At 46.6% G+C, this 24,646-nt stretch overlaps 1 protein-coding gene across 4 annotated transcripts in view; it reads right to left on the reverse strand.

Moving 5' to 3' along the window:
* Positions 1–409: 409 nt before the first annotated feature.
* The window catches only part of TCEANC2 (transcription elongation factor A N-terminal and central domain containing 2), a 43,544-nt gene continuing 19,307 nt past the window's right edge, over positions 410–24,646 (reverse strand). For 3 of the 4 annotated variants that reach the window (XM_007505884.3, XM_001364268.4, XM_056815094.1), the window contains exons 4-5: positions 9,605–9,798; positions 410–2,018 (exon numbers count right to left, since the gene is read on the reverse strand). In XM_007505884.3, the coding sequence (XP_007505946.1) occupies positions 1,830–2,018; positions 9,605–9,798 (383 nt within the window). In that variant the 3' untranslated portion in view covers positions 410–1,829. The other variant, XM_056815095.1, reaches the window with a different exon arrangement.

Below are 24,646 nucleotides of genomic sequence, written 5' to 3' on the forward strand. Positions count from 1 at the left end.
TGATGGGCATCCCCTCGTTTTCCAGTTTTTGGCCAAGGGGTTATTTTTTTTTTAAAGGAGAAGGGGAAGCAGCTAAGTGGCTTGGAGGATTGAAAGCTAGACCTAGAGATGAGAAGCCCTGGGTTCAAATTTGGCTTTAGACACATCCTAGCTGTGTGACCCTGGGTAAGTCACTTGACCCCAGTTACCTAGCCCTGACCACTCTTCTGTCTTAGAACCAATACACAATATTGATTGTAAGATGAAAGGCAAGGTGTTTGAATAAAAGGGGGGGGGGTATTTCTGGACACCCCCCTCCTATCTGAAAGGAGGGGGATGAATGGAGAGGCTCCCCAGGAATCCTGGGACTCCACACCAAATGCACTGGTTCTACTCTCAAAGAGAGGGGCACACACTCATCACACAAACGTAATTAGGAAAGCATTTATTAAGCACCTACTGTAGACAAGGCAACTCAAGAGAGCCCAGCCCATTTCCAGAAGAGCTGTAGGATGGTCACAAGCAGCACCGTGGGAATTCCCCAAATCCATACCGTATCCCCAGCCTCAAGGCGACATACATATGTCACCTATTTTTTGAAAGTCGTGTCCTCTGATCCCAGGAGTCCTAGTTTGATAGTATTCAAGAATGTATGGCAAGGGGCAGCTAGGTATCACAGTGGGGTATCACCAGGCCTGGGGACAAGAGGACCTGGGTTCAAATCTGGCCTCAGACACTTCTTAGTTATGGGACCCTGGGCAAGTCTACTTCACCTTGACTGCTTAGCCCTTGTTGCTTTTCTATCCTAATTCTGTCTTAGAACTGATACTAGGACAAAAGAAAAGGGGTTATAAAAACTAAAAAAAAAAAGAATGACAGGCCAGCACGCCTCTGGGTGATGCCTGGACATTCTCTCTGCAAGCCCCAGGGCTAGGGAAAGCTCTTCACTCGAGGAACGAAGAACAAATATGAAGGTGAAACAGCAGAACGTTTTCAATCCAAAATGCTTTTCAGAGAAAGTCAACGTTTCGACATTTTTAAACCACCTGGTTTATTATTATACTGTTAAAAAGGCAAATTGCATCTACATGATCACTCAAGGCATCCTGCAGTCCAGTCGTCATTTGCTAAAATGGATTTTCCCAACCAACCTGTTTAGAGAGAAACGTCCTCCTGCATTTTCTATGCGTCTCTAAGAGCCAGGCATTCAAATAAAGCGTGAGGTTTGGCCGCTTAAGGCCACATCCTCATTAGAAGCCCCAGCATGGGGGCTTCAGAGACCAACGCTGAAGGTCTTCGAGGGAGAGCTGAGACATTCCGATAAGGGCAATCGGGAGAGGGGGAGTGGGTGGACTCCCACAGGCTGACCCCTGGGGGACAGTAAAGGGAAGACAGATGGGTGAGTTCTGAGAGGCACCAGGGCTATCTAAACTCTGGGGGACGTCACCAAGCACTGGTAGTAATTGAGTTTCAGTTACCTGCAGGGTGGGGGAATGAGGGAGAAGCACTATTGGCCCGACAGGAGAAAGGAGTTGAGAGGCCTCCTTGGCCAGCCCACAATAAGCCCCATCACCCTCCTGGCCTAGTTTTGTGATCACAAATATGGCGCTCCGAGGACCCTGGTGCGCCATTGATGTCTTTAGACAGTGCCACTTGTTACAGATAATGATGCCTGGGCCCATCCCCTGTGGTTCTTTGTGCCCTCCTTCTGAATGGAATGGCACTGGGAGAAGGTTGATGGCGACTGGGTCTCCCCCCCACCCAAATTCAAAGAGGCCTTTGAAAAGAGGAAAGCGGCCAGTGCTTGGTGGGCCTGCAGCCACTCCCTGGGGTGTGGACGACTACGAAGGTCACTTTTTGTAAGTCTGTACCAGCGTGTTGACTGGTAGCAAGCCACTCTTGACCTGAGCTCGAATTTCAGCTTGGTGCTTTAATGTAAAGACCAGGGCTCTCACTGTCCGCCGATACGGTCCATTAATGAGACGGGAGCAGAGATGAAAAGCTTCACGCTCAATATTTTCAACCAGTGGGTGATCCATCTAAAAAAAACACAGCAAAATTATCAAATGAGGACCTTCCGTTTCATAAGGATTAAAAGCGGCAGAGACTGGAGCTTAGGGGCCCAGAGGCCTTCATTAATCAACTTAAATTCAAGGAAATCTACTTCCTGTCACAAGAGAAACAGGAAGAGCAAATTAATTCCACCCTGGCAATTAAGGAACAAGGCCATGTGCTATGTGACAGGGACCTCATTCACAACCCCAGCTGGGTGGTAATATTTGCCATTATAACAGGAAACTTGCCTGAACTAAGTAACTGGTCCTGAGGCCTGCTACTCTGGAGCTCAGGGAACTACAAAGGAGAACAAGAAATGAGGACAATACTGTGTATTCTAATCAGGACAACAGGGCCATCAGGCCACAGGACCCGGAATGGGGGGAGGGAGGGTTGAAATACATCGGTGGTGATCTGGGAAGCCAGGGGTGGGGATGCAGAGTACCCACAAAATCTCAGAGTTGGAAGGGGGTCTCAGAACCTGCCTGAGAGACCCCTCTACAACACCCCAAATGGTCAGGCAGCCTTGCTGGAGGACCTCCAGTGAGGGCTGCCCACTATTAGCCATGACAATAATTTGAATTTCTGTCGTGTTCTCCAATTTGCAAAGTGAGCTCCTCACAAGAAGCCTGAGGGGGAGATACTGCCAAGTGTCATTGCTGTTATTTTTCAGGTGAAGAAACTGGGGATCTGAGAGAAACTCGCCCCATGTCACACAGCTAGTAGGTCTGGATGCCTGAATTTAGTTGTTCAACATAGTAGCTTTCTCCTCTGAATGGTGAATCTCTGCCCTGGACTGCCATCATGAGGTGCCCAGACCAAGCTCACTTCACTCCTAGTTCCTCTTCACTTTCTGGACTCTTCTACCTCCACGCCAGCAGCTTTGCTCCTATACAGGTATTTCTCCCCTTCCCCCTCCCCAATACCTATTTATGGCTCTCTGGCCCTATCAGAGTGTAAGCTTCTGGAGAGCAGGGCCTGGTTTTCTTGCTCATTTCTGTATTCTCAGATCTGACTTAGAATAAGCCTTATATGCATGCTTTATACATCAGTTAGAATGTAAACTCTATGAGGGTAAAGACTTCCTTTTGCTTGTATTTGAACTTCCTGCACTTAGTGCAGTACCTGGCATTCAATAAACACGTAATAAATGCTTCATCTGTCTACCCTTGATGGCAAAAACAGTTTGTTACAGAAATCTTGGCAGATCTTTTCTACCTTTTTTCTGTTGTGGGTTTTCTTCCACTTTTATCCTGGGGATGACTGCTTTCTTTCAGTTGGTTTTATCCTTCCCAGATTCTCTCTCATTTATGAAGCAATGCTGCTCATAGTCATGTGTGATCATTCATCCAAAAATTGTAAAGAAGTTTATATATATATTTGAAACCAGTGTTGCCTTTGGTGGCCATCGCTTCTCTTCTGCTGACTGAGCCAAAAGTGTGCTGATTAAGAATTTTTTAAGACCTTTTGGCTTCCTTGTTATGGCAATTGATTTTTATCAGTTAAACTTTTCTGTGAAATCACTGGTGTCAATGTCATTTCTGCTGTCCATTACCCAATTTTCATTGTCAATGGTCTCATTAAATAGTTTGGAATTGAGTTGCTTCAACAGAATGCCATGCTTTTTCTCATTCTTTTTTTCTAGTTGCTAATTCTAATTCTTCTTCTGACAAGCCAGTATATACAGATAACTGATTCGAGATTTCCACACCAACCATGTTTCTTTTTTTGTCATTTTTTTTGTAATATTATTTTCAAGTTGCCATGTACAGTGCCTTGATTCTTTTCTTAAAACAAAACAAACAAAAAAAGCAACTTTTTTTAACCCTTACCTTTCATCTTAGAATCAATACAGTGTATTGGTTCCAAAGCAGAAAAGTGGAAAGGATTAGGCAATGGTAGTTAAGTGATTTGCCCAGGGTCACACAGCTGGGAAGTGTCTGAAACCAGATTTGACCCTTCTGCCTCTAGGTCTGGCTGCCCCCTGATTCTTTTCTTAAGAAAGTATTCATGATATGAAAGTGAGGAGCTTCTTGGGCCTACAAGTCTTTGGCCTCTCATTCCTCCTTTTTAATCAATGCTTCCTTATATATTTTGTGTCATCTTTGCCTCTACACTAATATCACTTCATGCTGATTTAATTTGGTGACTCTTATTGAGATAGTCTAGAATTCCTTTACCTCTTCATCCTGTGCAACTGATGTGGGCTCATAAGTTCCATTTTATTTTCATAGTGACCTTTCTATAAGTGTTTACCACAAGCATGGCAATGTGAGCCACTCAAATGTCAACTGAAATGTTTCTTATTGCCTTTGCATAAAGGATAAGAGCCACTTCTCCAACACCTTTCTCACAAGGATGACCTATGAACCATCCTTCCATTCACCTATACCGTTATTTTTTTAATTTATATTTATTTTGGCTTTATATTTAGTACGTTAAGACTGACATAATTCATTCTTGCTTATGAATAGCCACCTTCTAGGTCTTTGGACAAGGATCAGCTAAGTCCAAGAGAAGGATTGGAGATGGTCTAAATATCTTTGGCTTCTCTGATTCCATCAGGCTCCACAGGCCTGGGAATCATTTATTGCATTCCTGTCTCATGGCGATCATGGCCAAAAAATGAATCACCACATGGTCAGCCTTTTGGTACTGATAGGACTCCCTGTATTTGGCTAGGCTAGTCCTTAGAAAGCAAACCTATCTCTGAAGCCTTCCCAGCATCGTAGAATCTGCCAGGGATTTTAGAACTCAGGGCCCCTCCATGCCACAAGTTAGACTTGGTGGAATCTGTCTTTTACAGAATACATCAAGTTTGAGAATTTGAACTACAAAGATAATGATATATATATTATTGTGTATGTGTACACATCTAAAGTCTCTTCTAGCTTTAAAACCATGCGTCTAAGAGACTATTTATTTAACAAATAGCTCTGGGATAACCAACATACCAATACTTGTTTAAAACATGAAAACGAAGTCCACACAGTGCTGACTGCATCAAGGCTCATCAATCCCACATCTTGGAGGAGACTGAACACCCCTCAAAAGAGTTTAGCCTAACTATCATTCGAAGCTAAGCCTAGGGGACAAGGAACACTTATGGTCCATATTATAGTAAGTAGCTGCAATTGGCCAAGCCACAGTCCATTACAGCTCTCTTGGTTAGATATGACTGGGTCCTGAACCAGGCCCAGAACTAAATAAGAAGCAGAAGAAAACGAGCTAGATTTCCTTTGGGAAACTGGAATTTTCTCTTCATGATCATAGGGTCATTGATCTTAAAACTGGGAACTCAGGGACCATTTAGTATTAACCTGCTCATGTCACAGAAGAACTGAGAGCCAAGGAAATCAAGTGACTTGCCCAAGATCACACAGATAATAAGAAACAGAATAAAGGACTTGAACCTGGGCCCTTCCCCTGGCATGGATGGGCCCTGTGTGGGAATCTGGTCACTTGGTCATGCTTCTCTCAGGTTTTCACTCTCAAACAATGGGCAGATGGATAATAATGCAAGGTGGAGACCACCACAAGCCTGTGGGGAGGTGTGCCTCTGAAGAATGCTCCCAAGGTATTCTGTAGATACCAGGAGGGCTAAGAGACTCTCCTACTCTGTCCATTACACTACTATATTTCATGCTCCTAGCAGTCCTTTGAAACGAGATGATTTTTTTAAAAAACATTTAACGTCTTAGAATCAATAGTAAGTATCAGTCCCAAGGCAGAACAGTAAGGACTAAGCAATGGAGGTTAAGTAACTTGCCTGGAGTCACACTGCTAGAAAATGTGTTTGAGGCCAAATTTGAACTCAGGACCGCCTGTCTCTAGGCCTGACTCTCTAACCATTGAGCCACCCAGCTATCTCTTAAAGCAATCTTATTTAATTCCAATATGAAGGATATGCTGTATGGGCACAAGTCAAAAGGAACATTACAGCCTTCCAAGAACTGATCCAGAAGCACAAGGCCACCTGATGGTGTGAGGGGGTCACACTACATGACAAACAGGGAATTGGCTGAGAAAAACCACCATCGGGTCTGGAGAGCCAAGGGAAGCCCTAGCATTCTGGGAGGACACCCTGTGGCACACTGATAGACAGACAAGGACAAGAGTCACCCAAGGGCCCAAGATGGCAGAGCTTCCAACGGCATTGCTGGAGGAAATACCCTACGGATGAGAACACAGATCCATCTGAGTAAATCTTTCTACACCAAGAAGGCATATTCCAGGGCTGAGTCTCACATCTTATCGTGCTTATAATGAGCAGAAGCAAACAAGCCCCCACAAGGAGGGAAAGCCCCATGCCCTGAGAAGCAGGAAACCCAGATTCAAGCCTTGCCTTGGCTAGGGGCGAGACCTCAGGAAAGCCACTGCTCAAAGCCTAGGCCTTCATTCAATTCAATAACCAGTCATTAAGCAACTAGTCCGGACCACAAACCCCAACTGTTTCTGCCCTCAAAGAAGCCACACATAAATACAAGGTGGCTGGGAAGGGGCAAAGGAGGTAAAATGTGCAGATTAGAGCAGATGATGTCTTCAGTCGGCCCCTGTCTCTCGTGACATCCTCCCTTCTAAGGTATCTTCCTTCCTATGAGCCCAGCCTGCCTTCAAGCTCTAACACTCTCTGCTTCCAAGCTTGTCCCTAAGTGGATTTCCCATAGCTCATGACCAATGGAGCACGTTGATGAGAAGGCTGGTCCAAGTTAGGGGGGTCCTGTGTGGCTATGGAACAAAGCCGAGTTAGCAGGCCCATGAGGGGACTGTCCCCCTGACCCTGATCTCATTAGCACCATTCCCTAACCAGCACACTCTTTCTTAACACTGACAATACAGGCTCGCTTTTAGAACGACATTCATTTTTTTTAATGATCACAGGCAGAGAGGTGGGAAGGCGAGTGGATAATGAGGAAGGGGAGCTAAGAGAATGACCCGGCAGGAGACTTTCATATGAGGAAAGATCTAATAGGTACGAGAGAATAAAGAAGAGAAAATAAAGGAAGAAAAAGTCATAGCCATGAAGATGGGTTTTCTATTCATCTCATCTACAATTCCAAGAACAAGGAGGCAGTCATTGAACGGAAAAGGAACACATTTATATTAATAAGGGATGTACTTTTTAGTTGCATGTATATTAACTTGTGGCAGTTGCAGCAACAGGATGCTGGGGAGACGCAAGAGAGAAGAACTCCTTCTCAGGACCTGGAGAGAATATTGGGAGAATATTGGCCAGAAACAAAAGGAAGGCTTTTCAGTCCCGGGGCTGATACGTGATCCCAGGGGGTGTGCTCTCCTGCCTGATGAATTATCTTTATGGAGATCCACCGTCTGATTCCAATGGATTCAACCCTGGTTACTGTCAGAAGGCCGATGCAGGACTAGAAGGATCACCAGTCCATGCCAATACAGAAACGTTGAAGGCAGTTTGAGCTGCTCAGCAGTACACCAAAGTGTTTGTCTCTGTATTCCATGACATATGAAACCAATGAACGTGCCATCGAGAGCTCTTTAGGCCAGGGAAACAGATTGAGTCTGTTTTCTTCTCAATGAGGATCGACCTAAGAGTCAGACTTTTAATTTTTTAAAATTTGTGCTTTGGAAACTAACCCATTCGGTTCTGCTGAATAGAATCTTTTTTTTTTTCCGGATTAAATTGGAAAGCGCTAGCGAAAGTATCACTTTTTTAACTTTGCTTTGTAACACTTGAGTACTGAGCACTTGACGTGCCATTTAAAGGATAATTAATGGATAAACTAAAAGGATAATTATTATGGAGTTTAATATAGCAGGCAAACTGCTCATTAATCCTTACAGCAAGGCTTCGTTATAATCATTTACTTAAAAAGATACCACAGGGAGCTGATATTTACCACTACATTAACTATATATTATTCACCCCTACTGTACGTTTCTCTAATCAATTTTGATTTATTGCAAAAATACACTTTGTTTAAAATACCAAACAAGTCTTGTCAGCTAATCGATATTCCGGAAAATTAGACAGACACCAAACTACTGTGTTATTTTCTCTTCCTCCTACACGTGTCCCTATTAGGAAAGATACCTTGAGGTGCACTTAGTCCATAATGAGTACTCAAGAGAACCATGGAACTTTCAGGCTGGAAGGGGCCATGGAGAGGGTCGAATCCAAACCCTCCTGTTTAGATGGAAAGGCAGAGGAGGACTTGTTCAAGGTCAGAGATTAAGTGACATGGAGCAGAGCTGCCAGCTCTCTCCCAGGGTCGGGAGCTCTATTAGGCCACTGTTGCCGGTCAGCAGCAAAACTGAGCCACAGGCCCAGTCCCCTGACTCCAGATCCAGAGCTTTCCTCTGACAGAGGAGGAATGAGTCAGAAGCATTCAAACATTCTTCTAGGACCCTCGGGGAATTCAGGCTTCCTGATTAGACAGAAGCAAAATAATGAACAAACAGGCTTCCTCCCACCACACATTCCCCAGACCATCATCTTCACACTTGCACCATACTACAGCCACTTTACAAAGCTAGGTATGGCTGCGGGTGCCAATTGGGCCCAAGTGGCCCACACTTGGACACGGTTCCCCATTCTGTTTTTTTTAAACCTTTACCTCCTGTCTTAGAATCAATAATGAGTATTGGTTCCAAGGCAGAAGAGCAGTAAGGTTAGGCAATGGGAGTCACACAGCCTTCAAATCTCATTACTCAATGACAGTAGTGTAATAGTTTGAAGGAGAGAAATGCAGTTTGCCAGTAGAAAAACTGACATGGGACCATAATCTTTAAGAAAATGACCAACCTGATAGGTTTGAGGATTAAGTCCTTGCAAGCACTTGGGAAGTTGTTTAGAACTTTTGTCTTTTATGTAAATTTTGGGGAAAGAGGTGGGTAATATATCTTGTAGGGGTTTGGTTACTTCAATATGGGAGGAATTTGAACTGGCTAATTAAATGTTCTTTTTTCTTTTCTAATAAAAAATTTTAAACATGAAAAAAAGTGTCTAGGGCCAGATCTGAACCCAGGTCCTCCTGTCTCCAGGCCTGGCTCTCTATCCACTGAGCCACCTAGCTGTCCCTCACTCCCATTAGACAGCTATCTAATTTAATATTTCCAGAATTAACTGGGCCATGGAACACTTGTGGGCATGAAATCTTACTGATGGTACCCATAAATGTTGGTCAAGGTGGGGAAGTCTTATACCGCAGGACCAAGGGAAAATGTATAGGCTACTAATTAAGTCTATTCTTATACCAATAATCGCTGCACATAATGATAATGCACTTCATATTTAATATATGGAGCCCAAAATATTATTATCATTGGAATATCCTCCCAGAACCCCTGGGGATCTGCCGAATTCAATTTAGGAAACAGTGAATGACCCTGTATTTGGTAACAAGCTTTTCTTGAAATACTTGCTTCAGGGTCCTGGAGACAAATTTATGAAACTGCTTGTAAACCCCAAAGTCTTAACAAACATCCATGAAGCCAAGTGCCAGGCCCAGGAATGCTCCTGAGGCCAGCTCTGACTGAAGCAGACAAACAGCTGCCATGGGATGGCCTGGCCAAGCCTTTGGGGCAAGAACATTACCTCCAACTCCATGGCTTCAGATAATAATTTCTGGGCATTCTTCCTAAGGGCCTCCGTTTGGGGGTCACTGCGGACTACAATGGAGGGCTTGTCTGAATGCTTTTCAATGAATGTTCTCCATTCAGTGTAAACTTCATTGGCAAGACTGGCCACCTCTCCATCTGAATGTTTGCGCATCTTGTTCACGGTGTGACCTAGAAGAAAAGGAAAGACACTCAGGAAAAGAGGGTTGTTTCTGTTTGCCTCTGCCAAACCCAACATCAGGTCAGAGTGGAAGAAGCTACTTGGACATCATCTCTGCCCCTTTTTGTAGATAAAGAAACTGTGAGTCCAGAAAGCTTCAAGGTGACTAGGTCAAGATTAAGTGAATGATTTTAGATAGCACGAATGACCCCAGACCCATTTTACAAAGAGTAATCACCACTCTGGGGAGTCAGACAACAGCAAAGGAGAGAAAGGTTCAATGAGCTTCAAACATTTCTTGGACAATTCCACGAACATGTTTTTACACCCAAGAATTGATAATCGACTACCACCAAAGGTCTCATTCCCCCACAGCAATGGGCCCCCAACACTGAGCTGGGTAGGGGGAAGGACTCCCTTCTTCCTCTCTCTGAGGCTCTGGGGCCCTGAGAATCAGGCTGGGGGCTTTTAATCTGCTCCATTTGTCCTTTTCAACTCCAGGCACAAGTAATGCAGTCACTGGATGCAGGAGTTCAAGTCATGAAGCCTTTGGAGCCAGGATTCTAGGCCAAATGTTGCGGCTAAGCAAGCAGGGACTCCCTGAGAAGGCAGGGTGCTGGGAAGCAAGCCCAGAACTTGGTAACACTGATGCTCTAGGAGCCAAGCTCAACTGTGTAGCTAATCTTCCTGGCATCTCCAGAGGCTGAAGCAGTACAGGTGCTGGGAAGAACATTTATAGGAGGGTTCTTGCACTAGCTTTGAAACAAATGTGTAAATATTCCTTTGTAAAAACCTAAAAAAAATGTGAGAGACTGCTACTTCCCATCTAGACCTGAGCGGATCTCCTAAGGACTAGTGCTTGGATGGGGCAAGAAAATCCAAATCTTTGAAGTCATCCCCAATGATGCCATTTCAGGTCTAACATCAAGAGAGGTATCCACACAGACCTTCTATAACTCAGGTGTCAACACCAAAATGTTCTTGTCCTAAACACGAGGAACAATCTGAACTCTCCCGGGAGTAGTGCCTTTCTGGGAAGTGAGAACTCCGTGATCTGAGAAGAACCGTATCTTTGGGGTCCCAAAAAGTAAATGGGGACCCTTCCAGCCCTGGGAACTGCCTCTATACATCTATACATGTCCTCCATATGTGTGACCAGAAAAGGAGGCGCCCATTAAATGGGTAATGGCTGAACGAATCATGGTAACGAATGAAATGGAATCCTAATGTGACACATGAATTTCAGAGAAACCTGGGAAGATTTGTAGGAGCAGATGCGGAAGAAGGTGAGTCTAGAACAATTTATGCTATAATGACAATGTCATAATAAACAACTTTGAAGGACTTAAGAACTACGATTAATGCAATGAGCAGCCCTGACTCCAACGGACTAGTGATGAAGAACATTCCCCATCTCCTCCCAAGGAGGGGATGGACTAAGTATGAAGAAGACTCATTTTTTGTTTAAAATCCTTACTTTAGAATCAATACTGTGTATTGGTTCCAAGGCAGAAAAGCAGTAAGGGCTACGCAAATGGGGGTTAAATGACTTGCCCAGGGTCACATAGTGAGGCATTGTCTGAGGACAGATTTGAACTCAGGACCTACCATCTCCAGGCCTGGCTCTCAATTCTCTGAGTCACCTCGCTGCCCCACTCCTTAATATGTCCAGTGTAGGAATTTGTCATGCTTGACTAGGCATCTTGGTTACAAAGGTTTTTATTTTCCTCGTTTGTTTTGTTTTCAGGGGAGAAAGGAAAAAAAATGTTGTTCATTAACGGAAAAATAAGTATCACACTTAAAAAACAGAAAGCTGGAGGAGCTTTAGTGGATTGCAGATACAACAAGCATGCACCCACTGTGTGAGGCAGCACAGAGTGAGTAGAGAGCGAGAGGAGGCAGGCTTTACTGCTGGCTCTCCTCTGGGTTAAGTTACACATGCTGCACGACAGGAAGGATATGAAAAAGGTGGATTGTCAGCAGGAGCACAACAGGAAGCTGATGGACCTTGAGACTGGCCAGGGATCACAGAAGCCCTCTCGTCTGGTCCAACCCAACTCCCCCATCTGATAAATGAGGAAACGGAGGCTCAGATAAGTCAATGGACTGATCCAACATCCCACAAAGCATACAAGTTGGAGACAAGATTTGAACCTGGGTCCCAATTCTCAAGTCAGGCTATTTCCCACTCTACCTCCATGGTCCCCTACGTGTACTGAAGGGGAAGGGATGGTCTGGAGAAGAAGAGACTTGGGGGCTTTTCCCCTAGCCCAGCAGAGCACAAGAGCTTCTTCAAGTACACAAAGGCATTTGGGGCAGAAGAGGGACTCTGGAGAAGGCAGAGCTAGGAACAATGAATGGAAGTTGGAAAACCTTCCTTGGGGGTGAAAGGTAGCTGGCCCCGCATCAGGAAAACTCCTCTACCAACTGTCAAGGAGGCTCTACGGGGTAAGGTCTGACCTACACAGGCCCAAACCAGTTGAACCAGAGGTGTCAAAGTTGCCTCTCCTGGGCTTGGGGGTCTAGGCCTCTCTGAGCTGGGTCACCAGGCTGAGTGCAAGGCAATAACCAGGCAGAGCCAGACCTGGGGTCCCCAGACACCCCTTTCCTGGACCTCAGTTTCTTCCTCTGTTAAATGAAAGGGCTGGAAGAGATGACCTCAAGGTCCCTCTCAGCTGCAGGAGTCCACAGAGGTTGACTGTCTACCTTCACTTTGAAAGCCAGACTGAATAGGCTTCAAACAGCACCAGGACACTACACTGCTCTCTCAAACAGTGAGTTTTGCTTCTGCATGGAACCATGGATGGGTTCCAAGGTCTGCGAAGATCTTCAAACAAAACATAAAATTCCACTAGGAAGAACCGAGGCAGGCAGAGCCTCCCAGCCCTCCTCACTCCTCATCATTACAGGCTGGGTCATGGGTCCAATCAGCCCTCAGACCACCAGGAAAACACAACTGGCGGGCCCAAGCTTTCCTCCCCTGGAGGAAGCAATGAGCAGATTTGGGGGCTTAAAGTACTAGGAGCAATAATAACAGAGAAGAGCAACCTGGGAGACTTTATCACATCCTTTACCTTATTCGGTGGATGAGAACTCAAAGGGGGAAATGATGGTGGATAATCTTTGGAGATAATCTACCAGGCAGATATGAGAGCTGACTGTGCTGAGAGATCACAGGGATACTGCAAAGAGCTGAGGGTAGGGGGAAGAGACTGGCTTGGAAACTCAGCCCTAATACTCCCTGGCTGTGTGACTCTAGGCAAGGCATTTCCAGTCTCCTCAGTTTCCTCCTTTGTAAAATGGGAATAGTAATCCTTGTAGTATCTCCCAAAGTAATTATGAGAAAAGTCCTAATGCATGGCTCAATCAACTCCAGCGGCTCCCTATTGGTCCAGGATCAATGCTAAAATCCTCTGCTTGGTCTTAAAAGCCCTTCATGATGGAGCCCCCTCTGACTTTCAGCCTTCTTACGCTTACTCCCCCTGACCTACTCTTGGATCTAGTGACCTTGCTTTCCTAGCTGTTCCTCACAAGATCCTGCATTTCCAGTCTCCAGGCCTTTGTGCTAGCTGGCCACTATGCCTGGAATGTTCTCCCTCCTCACTTCCATCTTCTGGCTTTCTTGGCTTCCTTTAGGTCTCACTTTTTGCAAGAAGCCTTGCGGGGCTCTCCTTAACTTAGGCCCTTCCCTCTGCAGATCACTTCCAATTTATCCTGTATTTATCTCATTCATACTGATTCCTTTGTACATGGTGTCCCCCATGAGATTAGAGCAAGGACCTTGGCATTTAGGACAGTGCCTCGCACATAGTAGGACTTGATAAACACGTGATTTGTGAGTGCTAAAACACTAAAAAAACCATGATAAAGCTGCCAGATCTTTCTGCCCAATTTGGCAGTCATAGAGACCAGGAAGGAAAGCTCATTTTCTCTGTCCTTGGACTTGAAAAGGGAGCGTGCCTTGAGTGGAGCCCAGAGGAGTTTGCAGCTCTTCCTGTTCTGGGCTCCCTGCTCTGACAGGCCAGGCTGGGCTGAGTCCTTCAGATCCCTGGGCCTATGGAGACAAGGCAGCACACACTGCATATGGCGCCTGGGTCACAGGGCCCCATCTTTTGGCCAGGGCTACATACCTTATGGCAAGATGCCCATTGAAGAACAGAAATATCACTTCTCTCCTAACAAACCCACAATGGCTCCCTGAAGTCCATCGAATAAAGCAGACACAACTGCTCCAAGCATTCAAGGCCCTCCACAGTTGGGTTCTAAGTTACCTACACAGCCTTCAGTGACTATCTCCACGTATTTCCCACCTCCCTACTCACTTCCATCTTGGGGAATCTCTCATTTCCTTTATAGCTCAGTTCAAGAACCATCTTCTCAATCTGGAGCCTGGAAGCCTCTAAAAGGATTTTGATTTCATCTCAATTCAATTGGTTTTCTTTATAATCCTCTGTATTTTATGCATTTAAGAGCAGTATTCTGGAAAGGGGCTCTAGGGCTTCAGGAGGATCCCAAAGGGGTTCAGGTCACAAAAAAAGTGAAGAACCCCTGGCTAATGCTGTCTATACTATTGTCATTGCTCAGTAGGGTCTGATTCTTTGTGACACCATGGACCATGGATATACGTAGGGTTTTCTAGGCAAGGATGCTGGAGTGGTTTGCCATTCCTTTCTCCAGTGGATTTTTTTGACAGGCAATCAGAGGTTAAGTGACTTGCCCAGGGTCACACAGCTAGGAAGTATCTGAGGTCAAATTTGAACTCAGGTCTTTCTGACTCCAGGCCCAGTGTTCTTAATCCTGAGCCATAGCTGCCTCTAATGCTGTCCATGTCCATACAATGGATGCTTTCCTTGAATGTCCATCTACTGAAGTCCTCTCCCTTCCTTCAAGGTCCATTTCGGCTGCCATTTCTCCCATGAAGCTATCCCTAAGTCCTCTTCTCCCACCTCCTGTAAAAAGTCTCTCTTTCTCCTCAACTTTCTTCTCGTTCACACACTTATCTCAATCTCCCTGTAGATTACAGTCAAAATTTTAAAAGCATTTATTAAGTGCTTACAGTGTGCCAAGCACTTTATTCACTGGAGAGACAGATCCCTGCTCTCAGAGTCCTAAAGCAGACCAGCACAGAACTCCAAATAGGGACTTAACAGCTGCATTGAGAGCAGGTGGAAGGTAGTAGCTCGAGAAGAGAAGCTGGCGGCTGGAGCGAGGAAAGGGGAACCAGGAAAGGCCTCCTGGGGAATGTGAGAGTTTTGAAAGACACTCAGGATCCCATGAGGCAGAGGTGAAGATGGAGAGAGTTCCAGGAGACACTCAGTACAAAGGCATGGAGGTGAGAGATGGGGAGAAGAACAAGTTCTCCGGCATGGCTGTCTTGAAGACTGGATTCCCAGCAGGCTGAAAGCACCCAGAGAGGGAGTCTGCCTCATGTCTAACTTAGCAACCCTCAGAGCCCCGAAAATAGTAGGCACCTAACAAATGCTTGAATTGAAGATGTCAACCAATCAACAGTTATGGATTAAGCACCTACCATCTGGGCAGACCCAGGTCTTTTGCCAGCAAAGCACTAGAGATGCAAATACAAAGAATGAACCAATTCCACTCTGCTAGAGCTGACACTGGAGTGGAGAAGTCAAGCACACTGAGCCATCCTCAGGCCCTGAAGGGGCCTCTCCTAGCAGAATGACAACTGGTAAAGCAGCTCAGGGCACCCAGAAGGAGGAGAAGCAGTGGGTAGATGGGCCTGAAAGAGCTCCCTGTCAGGAAAGAGGCAGCGGCAGCGGCTGTCCAGCTGCACAGACCCCAGCTGACCCTGGGGATGAAGAGAGAAGACGCAGACGCAGACATCCCTCAGCCAGTCTCAGGAAGCCCCAAGGGCTTGGTACTGTCCAATGCAAAAGGCCAAAAAAAGGCCAGGATGCACATAGAGAAGACAGAGAAGAAGCACGAGAATGGGAATGCATAGGGGTAGAAAGGAGCAAGCAGGAGGGACTTCCATCTCCAGACTGGGGGTCTCAGCTCCTCCAGCTCCAAGACTGTCAACGATCATCTTTCTGGAGAGGAAACAAATGGGATGACCATTGCTCCCCAGCACAGAGCACTTTGAGTGCTTTCCACTAATTCTTGTTTGATCTCTGGAAGGATGGGCTATTCCTCTCATTTCACAAATGAGGAAATCGAGGCAGACAGAGCTTCACTGACTTGCCCAGGGTCACACAGCCAGTTAAATGTCGGAGGTAGGTTTCGAACTCCAGGCCCAGTGCTCTATGCACAATAGTGCTCCCTTGATACCATTACTCCAAGCTGTAACTCTGGAAGCTCCTGGACACCTGAGGACATGCAGAAAGAACTCTCCAGCAGGGAGGGGAAGGCCAGTGAGGCAGGAGGGCATCAGCAACAACCAAGCACTGGCCTGGCCAGACCACGTGAAGGCTGGCCACGCCTCCGAGGGCCTTCCCCTTACAGCCGCCCCAGAGACGATGAGTGTACTGGAGAAACTGAGGCTCAGAGCATGAGGTGAGTCCCCTGGCCCATCCCTTCCCTGGCTCATGCCAGACACCTTGCTGACCCTTCCTCCAGGAACCAGTCATCCTCCTATGCCATTCTTGAGGCCTTTAAACAGATTACAAGCCAGTTCTCAATCCAGCGGAGGGAGCCAACATTATCCCCCAACCAGATGGCCCCTTGCTTGGCCGCTTTTCTCTAAAGCCAGGCTTCAGCTGGGAGAGAAGGAGGGGGCAGAGTCAACAGGTCCAGAAAGCCAGACGAACAAAGGGCCAATGGAGGTGTCAAGTCCAAAATGCCTCGATGTATACATCTGGAGGACTGCTCCATTTACAAAAGGATTTTCTTTAGAACTAAACTGACTCTCTTCAGAAGCAGAGGAGCCAGAAGTCAGGGACCCAGGGAACTCAAAAGCAGCCAAAGGAAAAAAATAGCAATGAAGTGAAGTTGGCAGGAAAATGGGATCTCAAGGCCTCTCTTTTCTAAGAACCCCACCAAGCAGGGGATGTACTATGGGGGGAGGTGGGGTTCCTCACTACCACCTGAGCTCTGGAAATTTCCTTCTTAAATGCCTTGTAATCCAGGGACTTTTCCTTACCAGGTGCCACGCTGGCTACTGGGATACTGGGATGTCCCTCCCCACCAGGGGCTTCGGTTCTATCATACAATCCCAGGATTACGGTGGATAGGGACTCAGCAGTCACCTAGATGAAACCATGTTGGAGAACAGGTGCCCATCATACAGGGGCCTGAAGTGAGAGAGGAGCCCACCATATTCCCGAGGCAGCCCCTTCTGCTCTAGATCAATCCTTATTGGAGTCCCTTTGCCACACTCTTCCTCCCCACATCTCTCCTGGTGCTGCCCTCCTCCCTGGGCAACCCTCCACATGGCTAAAGACAACTTTCATGCTCCCTGAGGCTTCTCTTCTTCAGCCAAACATGCCCAGGCCAGCCCAAAGGGCACATACCTAACCCCCTTGAACATCCTGGCAGCCCTCCCCTAGACAATGTCCAGTTTATCTTTGTCATTTCTAAATTTTGACAGCCAGAACTAGGGGGGAGGAAAATCCAAACTCCCAAGGGGGCCTGACCAGGGCCAAGTATAGAAGGATCCTTAACTTCTAGTCCTGGGCACTTGCCTCTTCTGAAAGCAGTCACCATCAACCTGATCCTCTCCCCACTGCATGCCCATTGGGCCCCTTGTGACACTAGCAGTCCACACACATATGTCCTGGCCATTTTCTACCTCTTGGCCTCCAGGGTGCTGAGCTAACCTCATTCTCCTACTGCTCTTTTGTCTTCCTCAAGACTCCCTCCTCCTGCCCAAAGGGCTCTAAAGCTAAGTATACCCTTTGATCCAGCAATATGCCACAACTAGGTCTGTAGTCTAAAGAGATCCAAAAAAAGGGATCTGTACCAAAATATTTCTAGCAGCTCTTTTTTGTAGTGGTAAAGAATTGGAACTAAGGGATGTTGTCCATTACTTGGTAAATGGATAAACAAGTTGTGATGTACAGTTGTAATGGAATCCTATTGTGCTATAAGAAATAATGAGCAGGACGAGTTCAGAAAAAGCTGGAGAGCCCCATGTGAACTGATGCAGAGGAACTAAGCAGAACCAGAACATTGTATCCAGTAACATCAATATGGTACAATGATCATTTGTGAAAGAGTTAGCTACTCTCAGCAATTCAAGATTCTGAGACAATTCTAAGAGACTTAGGACAAAGAATGCTCTTCCCCACCAGAGAAGGAACTGTAGGAGTCAGATGTAGATCAAAGCATACAATTTTTCATTGGATTTGTGTGTTTTTATTTTTGGATTTTGGTTTTAAAAGAGTATTCTCTTACATAACCAATATGGAAATATATTTTGCAAAATCTTACATGTATAACCCAGATTAAATTGCTTACCAACTCAGGAAGAGGGGAGGGAAGGGAGAGAGGGAGACAATTTAGGTATTATAATTTTGGGAAAAGTATATAAAAGATTGTTTTTACATGTAAATGGAAAAACAAAATATTAAACGAAAAGAAAAGGACAAAGCCTATTTAATCTCAAGAGAGAGAGAGAGAGAGAGAGAGAGAGAGAGAGAGAGAGAGAGAGAGAGAGAGAGAGATACTTTTTTCTGTTTTCCTCTACTCTCCGTTGCTTAGTGAATTGCTTGGCACCTAATACATGTTGAAAATAAAATAAAATAAATTTACTTGACAAAAAAAACTTTTCCCATTTCTTCTTGCCCCTTAACTGTGGACATTTCCAAATGCCCACTTCTTGGCTCTCTTGTCTTTTCTCTACAAATTCTCTCCCCAAGATGAATATTTGTTTTCTCTTCCTGCCCTGAGCACCCCGTCCCCATAGCTTCAACTCTTTTACCATGTGGACAGTGTCCAGGTTTACACAGTCAGACAAAGGGTTCCCCCCTGGGCTATTTTCCCTGTGATATCAGAATTCACAGGCCTCAAATCAAACTCAGCAAGCAGCTGGGAGGCCCAGTGGGTAGAATGCTGGGCCTATGTACAAATCTGCCTCAGATATGTATAGGGGAAATCACTTAGTCTCTCCATGCTTCATTCTCCTCATCTGTAAAGTGGGAGTTTTAGACCTACCCTCCCTCACAGGGTTATTATGAGGATCAAACAAGATAATACTTGCTAAGTACTTCGGACAGCGCCTGACCCTTCTCTTGTTCCCCAACTTCTCCCAGTCACTTTGCTTTGGACAGCTTGTTTTTCCTTGTCTTCCACTGCCCTTTTCTTTTCTCGTTTTTTTCCTCCAGTAATATTTTATTATAATTTCCCCCAATTACATGTAGAAACAATTTCTAACATCTGTCTTCTGCCATTTTGTGATCCAAATTCTCTCCTTCCCTCTGCCCTTCCCAAGATAGTAAGTAATCTGATAAAGCTTACACACATGCTATCATGCAATACCTATTCTGTGTTCACCATGTTGGAAGCACTTTTCTTTCCCTAGTCACCAAATCTTGGGGATTCATCTTTCCCCAACCTCATCCCCTTCTTTCTACCCCAAATACTAGTTCAGGACTGGATGGCCTCTCAGGAGGAATACTGTGATGATCTCCAAGGTATCTGTTGGATAGATTGTGCTTGGTCTCAGGAAGATAGAGATGTGGGTAATCTGGAGCTTATAAAGAACAAGTAACTGGGCATGCTGCTGTATTATCCCGATACCACATGAAAATATCAATAACAACAATACTGTATAGTACCTTAGGATTTATGAAGTATAATCCTGAGAGATAGATAGGCCAGGTGTAAATATTCCCATTTTACAGGGGAGAAAACGGATTATTTGAAGGGGTGGGCAGATTCAACTAGAGCATGTTGTGCGCCCATTCATTCCCCAAACACTCAGTAACCACCTATTATTCTGTGCAGAGCACACCAATCTTTTTATGGAGGATTCCAAGGAGAAAAAAAACATGGCTGGCCCCACTTCTCAGCAGAAGGGCACTCAAAGCCCATCTCAACCAACCTGTCCCTGTACCTAACCAGGAGTCTCCTCTCTAAGTCTCCAAAAACCTGAATGATGGAAAACTGGACTCCAATGGTGAGTTTTCCTAAAGAATGGGAACAACAGTAAGTTTGCCAGAAGGACCCACTGGTAAGAACAGGGCTGCATCAGGGTATCATCACTAGATTCTGACTGAGTTCTGTTAGATTTTTTTTTAAGCCCTTACCTTCTACCTTAAAATCAATTCTAAGCCAGAAGAGCACAAGGGCTAAGCAAATAGGGCGAAGTGGCTTGCCCAGGGTAACACAGCCAGAAGTATCTGAGGCCAGATTTAAACCCAGGTACCCCCATCTCCAGGCCTGGAGTTCTATCCACTGTACCACCTAGCTACCCCCCTCATCATGGATTTTGACCAAGCTCTGTATGATTTTCAAAGAGCTTGATGGACTCCTTTGAGACTCCTTCAAACCCCTCAAGGCAGGCATGACAGATAGTGTTGTCCCCACTGGGGCTCAGACAGGTTGAGTGACTGGCCTGTGGCTGCAGAACTGGTAAATGTCAGAAATGACAAGCTCTCTCTGGAAGCCAGAGGACAGAAAGGCCTCAAGAGAAGCAAACAAGCTGTTAAGGAGGAGAAGATGATCTGCGAATCTGCAGTGAATTATTCTGCCTGTTATTAGGTGGACATTGTCTCCCCTTGATGGGGAGAAGGGTGTTGTGGCAGGGAGAGGTTCGCTAAGGGATGACTCCCAGAATGACAGAACTGCAGGAACCCAGAGGCTCCTGGTGTCCCCCATCCCTGGTCTCTGCTGAAGACCTCCAGGAAGGGGGAACTCACTACCTCCTGGGGCAGCTCATCCCATTGGTGGAAATGATAGAAACCTGCCTCTGTGACTTCTACCAATTGCCCCCCACGCTATCATTTGGGCAATAAGACTAAAACCCACCATATGACCAAGAGACTTGGCACTGAGGACTAGGAAAAGATGTTCTAAGTGGTGCACCCACAGGAGCCCATAAATATGGCTTGAAGTTGTTTCTTTTCCATTGGAGAGGCCTTGTTTCCATTTTGGAGCCATGTACGAGCAGACCCTTGGGCCTTCAGAGGCTCCTGATGGGCCAGGCTGGGGCTAGGAACATGTCTAATGCCCCCTCCCACTGACATCTTATTTTTGGACATGTATCTCTTCTGGCAATCCCATTTGTGTGGTCTGCAGTGCGTGCAGCAGGGGAGAGATGGGAAGAGGCTGCTGGTGCCAGTGCCAACAGCAAGAAAGATAGTGCTGGGCCACAGATCTAAAAACCTGGACCCAGAAAAATGTTCCCAGGAAAAGTAAGAAAGGAGGAAGTCCCAAGACTAGAGGCCAAAGTGCCCCAGTTAGAAAGTGAAGTGAGCAGAACCAGAAAACAGTGTATACAGAAAGAGAAACGCCGCACAGTGATGAAGGAAGGACTAAACCATCCCCAGCAAACCAAGTCTCCAGGGTAACCCCAAGAGTCATGATGAAAATGCCATCCACAGCCCAAAAAGGAGCCGCTGGAGTCTGAGCATAGAACAAAGCAGGCCATCTCCCACTGTATGTCCTTCATGAGATTTCTGTTCTACGTGCCACAGCTGTCTTCAAAGACGGCACGAGCCATACGGAAATGGGTAACATATGAAAGTGCTGGTATAACCAATAGCAGACTTTCACTGCCTTCAGGAACAAGGGAGGGATGGACAAAACCGAAATCCTAAAATGTCAGAAAACAATTGTCAAAGATTGTTTCTACGTGTAACTAAAATTAAATAAACAAACAAAGAAAAGAGGGAAGGGGTGGGGGGGGGAGGGGGAGTGAAGGGGGGAGATAGCATGATTAGACTTGAGGAGGAGCTGGGGGCCTGCAGTGGGTCCTCAGGGCTTTGGTGGATCCGGCCTAGGACCTGTCCACCTCCCTAGGTCTCTGGTCTCTGCACCTCCTGGGCATGTGTCCATCCCAAGGCCCAAGCCCCAGATCCTACTCTTTCTAGGGGCCCACGGAGACCTAGGAAGAGAGCCAGGAGGTGGGGGAGGGTCCTTGCTATGAATACCTGCAGGCAATCATCCAGTAGCAGTGCTAATAGAACCCAGAGACCCCCCAGACTCCTCCAAGCACTAAGGGTCCAGCTACACTCTAGCCTCCACGTGACTCAGGAAAGACTGGAGCCAATGTCAAGCCCTGCTCAGGCCTGTAGCTCCCCAACTGCCCTGTGTCCAAGCTGCACCCTGAGGCCCCCTTCTTTCCTTTCAACCAAATGCCCAGAACCTCAGACACGCCCACCTCCATTCAAAAGGACATTCCAGAGCAAACCCAAATGATTTTTTGATGGCAGGTGGTCGACAGTCAGCCCTGCTCCTCTCTGGTATCTGACCCCCTCCCAGGGCCAGTGTAGCCCTCTGCCTCCCAGCTCTCCGGGACCAAGCGGGCCCCTGCCTTCACCCATGGAGGCTGACTGCCCCCTGGTGGCCATGATGCAGGCCAGCCGCAGAGGCCGATCACCATCTGCCTGCAAGCCAAGGTCCGCTGCCTTCAGCACCCCCGTTTCTCAGCTCCCGCTTCTACTAAAGAGGGGCCATTCTTGAAGCCCTGTGCAGGGCCCGCAGGGGCGCTGAGGCTGCAGCACCTTGGCTGGCCACAGTCCGTAGGGCAGGCACTTGAATATCAAACGAATGACAAAAGAGAATCCGTGAGCCTTCCTGGGAGCCAGGCCCTGGAGGCAGCTGCAAATCCAGATTCTCTTCCCTCCCTGCCATTCTAGCCCCTCCCATGCACCCCTGGGGTGGTCCAAGAGAGAAGAGGAAGAATCACTGAAGCGGCTGGGCCTGAGGCGGGGGCTGCTGAGGGCCAGACGGCAGCCAGAGAGCTCGCTGGGCCCCGGGAGGGGCCACTTCTGCCATCTTCTGCTTTGGTCAGAAGGAAACTGGCCTCTCGGCATCAGCTGTGAGAGCCGCATTGTAGGGAAGAACATGCTAAAGGGCAGAGGGGCCAGACCGGGGCAGCCAAGGGAAAGAGGCTCAAGACTGGACAAGGAGAAAATGGGGGAATGGGGAAGAAGATGGGAGCTGGGTTCAAGGAGTTGAAAAGCTCACACAGGAGAGGAATAGATTTGGCTCTGCCTGACCCCAAAAGGAGACACCAGAAAAGTGGGGAAAAGCTGCCAGGTTTGGCCTCAATGTTAAAAAAATTTCCTAACAATTAAAACTAAACAAAAATGAAATGGGTTCTACACAGGTTCACAAGATATGACCTATTTAGTTAAAAGGTTTCTTAGAGAGCAGAGTTGGACACCCTCATTTTACACATAAGGAAACTGAGGCAAACAGCTGGTCAGTGACTTGCCCAAGGACACCCAGCTAAGAAGTGCCTACTCAGATCTTCCTGACATCTTTCTTCCAGGGTTCTGTCCCCTATACCATGTTGCTTCCAAGGTACAAATCTTCTAGAAAAGACTGGATGAACCTTTCTTGGGGTGACCCAGTTCACCTCAAATACTAGCCGAGGGACGCTGGGCAAGTCATTTCACTTCCTTTTGTCTCCGTTTCCCCAACTATAAAATGGGGGTAATAACTGCTCACTTCCAAGAGCAAATGCAAAATGCTCTTGGGCTTTTAAAGCCCTTTCTAACAAAGCCTCTCCTACCTTTGCCACCTTCTTTTACACCTTACTCCAATCCAAGCGACCCAGACCTTCTGGTTATTCCTTGCACACACCACTCTATTTCCTTACTCCAGGCATTCTCTCTGGCTGTCCTCCATGCCTGAAAAGCTCTTCCTCCTTATCTCTGGCTTCCCCAGCTTTCTTCAAGTCCCAGCTAAAATTCTGCCTTCTGCAAGAAGCCTTTCCCCATAGTCTTAAGGTTAACTATTGCCTTTTCCCTGGTCATTGCCTCATTTATCCTGGATGTACCTATTTTTTTTTAATGCTTACCCTCTGCTTTCAAATCAGTACTGAGTACTGGATCCAAGGCAGAAGAGTGGAAGAGCAAAGCAATGGGAGTTAAGTGACTTGTTCACTTCACTGTCACACAGTTGGAAGTGTCTGAGGCCACCTCTGAGCCCAGGTCCTCCCCTCTCCAGGCCTGGTGCTCTCTCCACTGAGCCGCCTAGCTGCCCCTATCCTGGACACATCATGATTGAACATGGCTATTTGTAGGCTGTCTCCCCCATTCGATGGTGAGCTCCTTGAGGAGTTTTATCTCTCTTTATAGCCAAAGAGCTTAGCACAGTCCCTAAAACAAAGCAGGCACTTAATAAGTGCTTGCTGACTAACATTCCTCTATGTCTTAGAATCAAAGTCTCAATAGATTGCAAGCTGGAAAACACTTTGGAGGGCACAGAGCACAACCCTTTCTGTTTCTGACAAAGAAGGAAACTGAGGCCAAGAGCGTCCAAGAGACTTGGTCAAAGTCACATGGGCTGCAAAAGGCAAAGGAAAGTGGGACAGGAAGGCCTCCTGAACCCAGACCTAGGGACTCTCTGGACCACACTCAACTCCTTGCTCAAACCAACCTGCCCACCCTCTGAGTTCACCCACCCTCTGCCTTTTAGGAAGCCTTCCTAGAGGGGATGGTTAGCTAGGGAAGTCCTAAGCCTCTTCAAGCCTCAGCCTCCTCCTCTGGAAAGTGAAAGCTTTGGAACCAATGACCTATAGGGAGAGAAGAAGGAAGGAGAGAGGGAAGGAGGAAGGAAAGGAGGGAGAGAAGGGAGGAAGGCAGGAAAGAAGGGAGGGAAGAAGGAAGAGGAGGAAGGGAAGAAGGGAAGGAAAAAAGGAGGGAGGAAGAAAGGGAGGGTAGGAAAGAGAAACTGAGCTAAATGGAAAGTAAGTGACTTGCTTAGGATCACAAGCTAAGTATCTGA

The sequence above is a fragment of the Monodelphis domestica genome, chromosome 2, assembly GCF_027887165.1.
Source record: "Monodelphis domestica isolate mMonDom1 chromosome 2, mMonDom1.pri, whole genome shotgun sequence".
NCBI lineage: Eukaryota > Metazoa > Chordata > Mammalia > Didelphimorphia > Didelphidae > Monodelphis > Monodelphis domestica.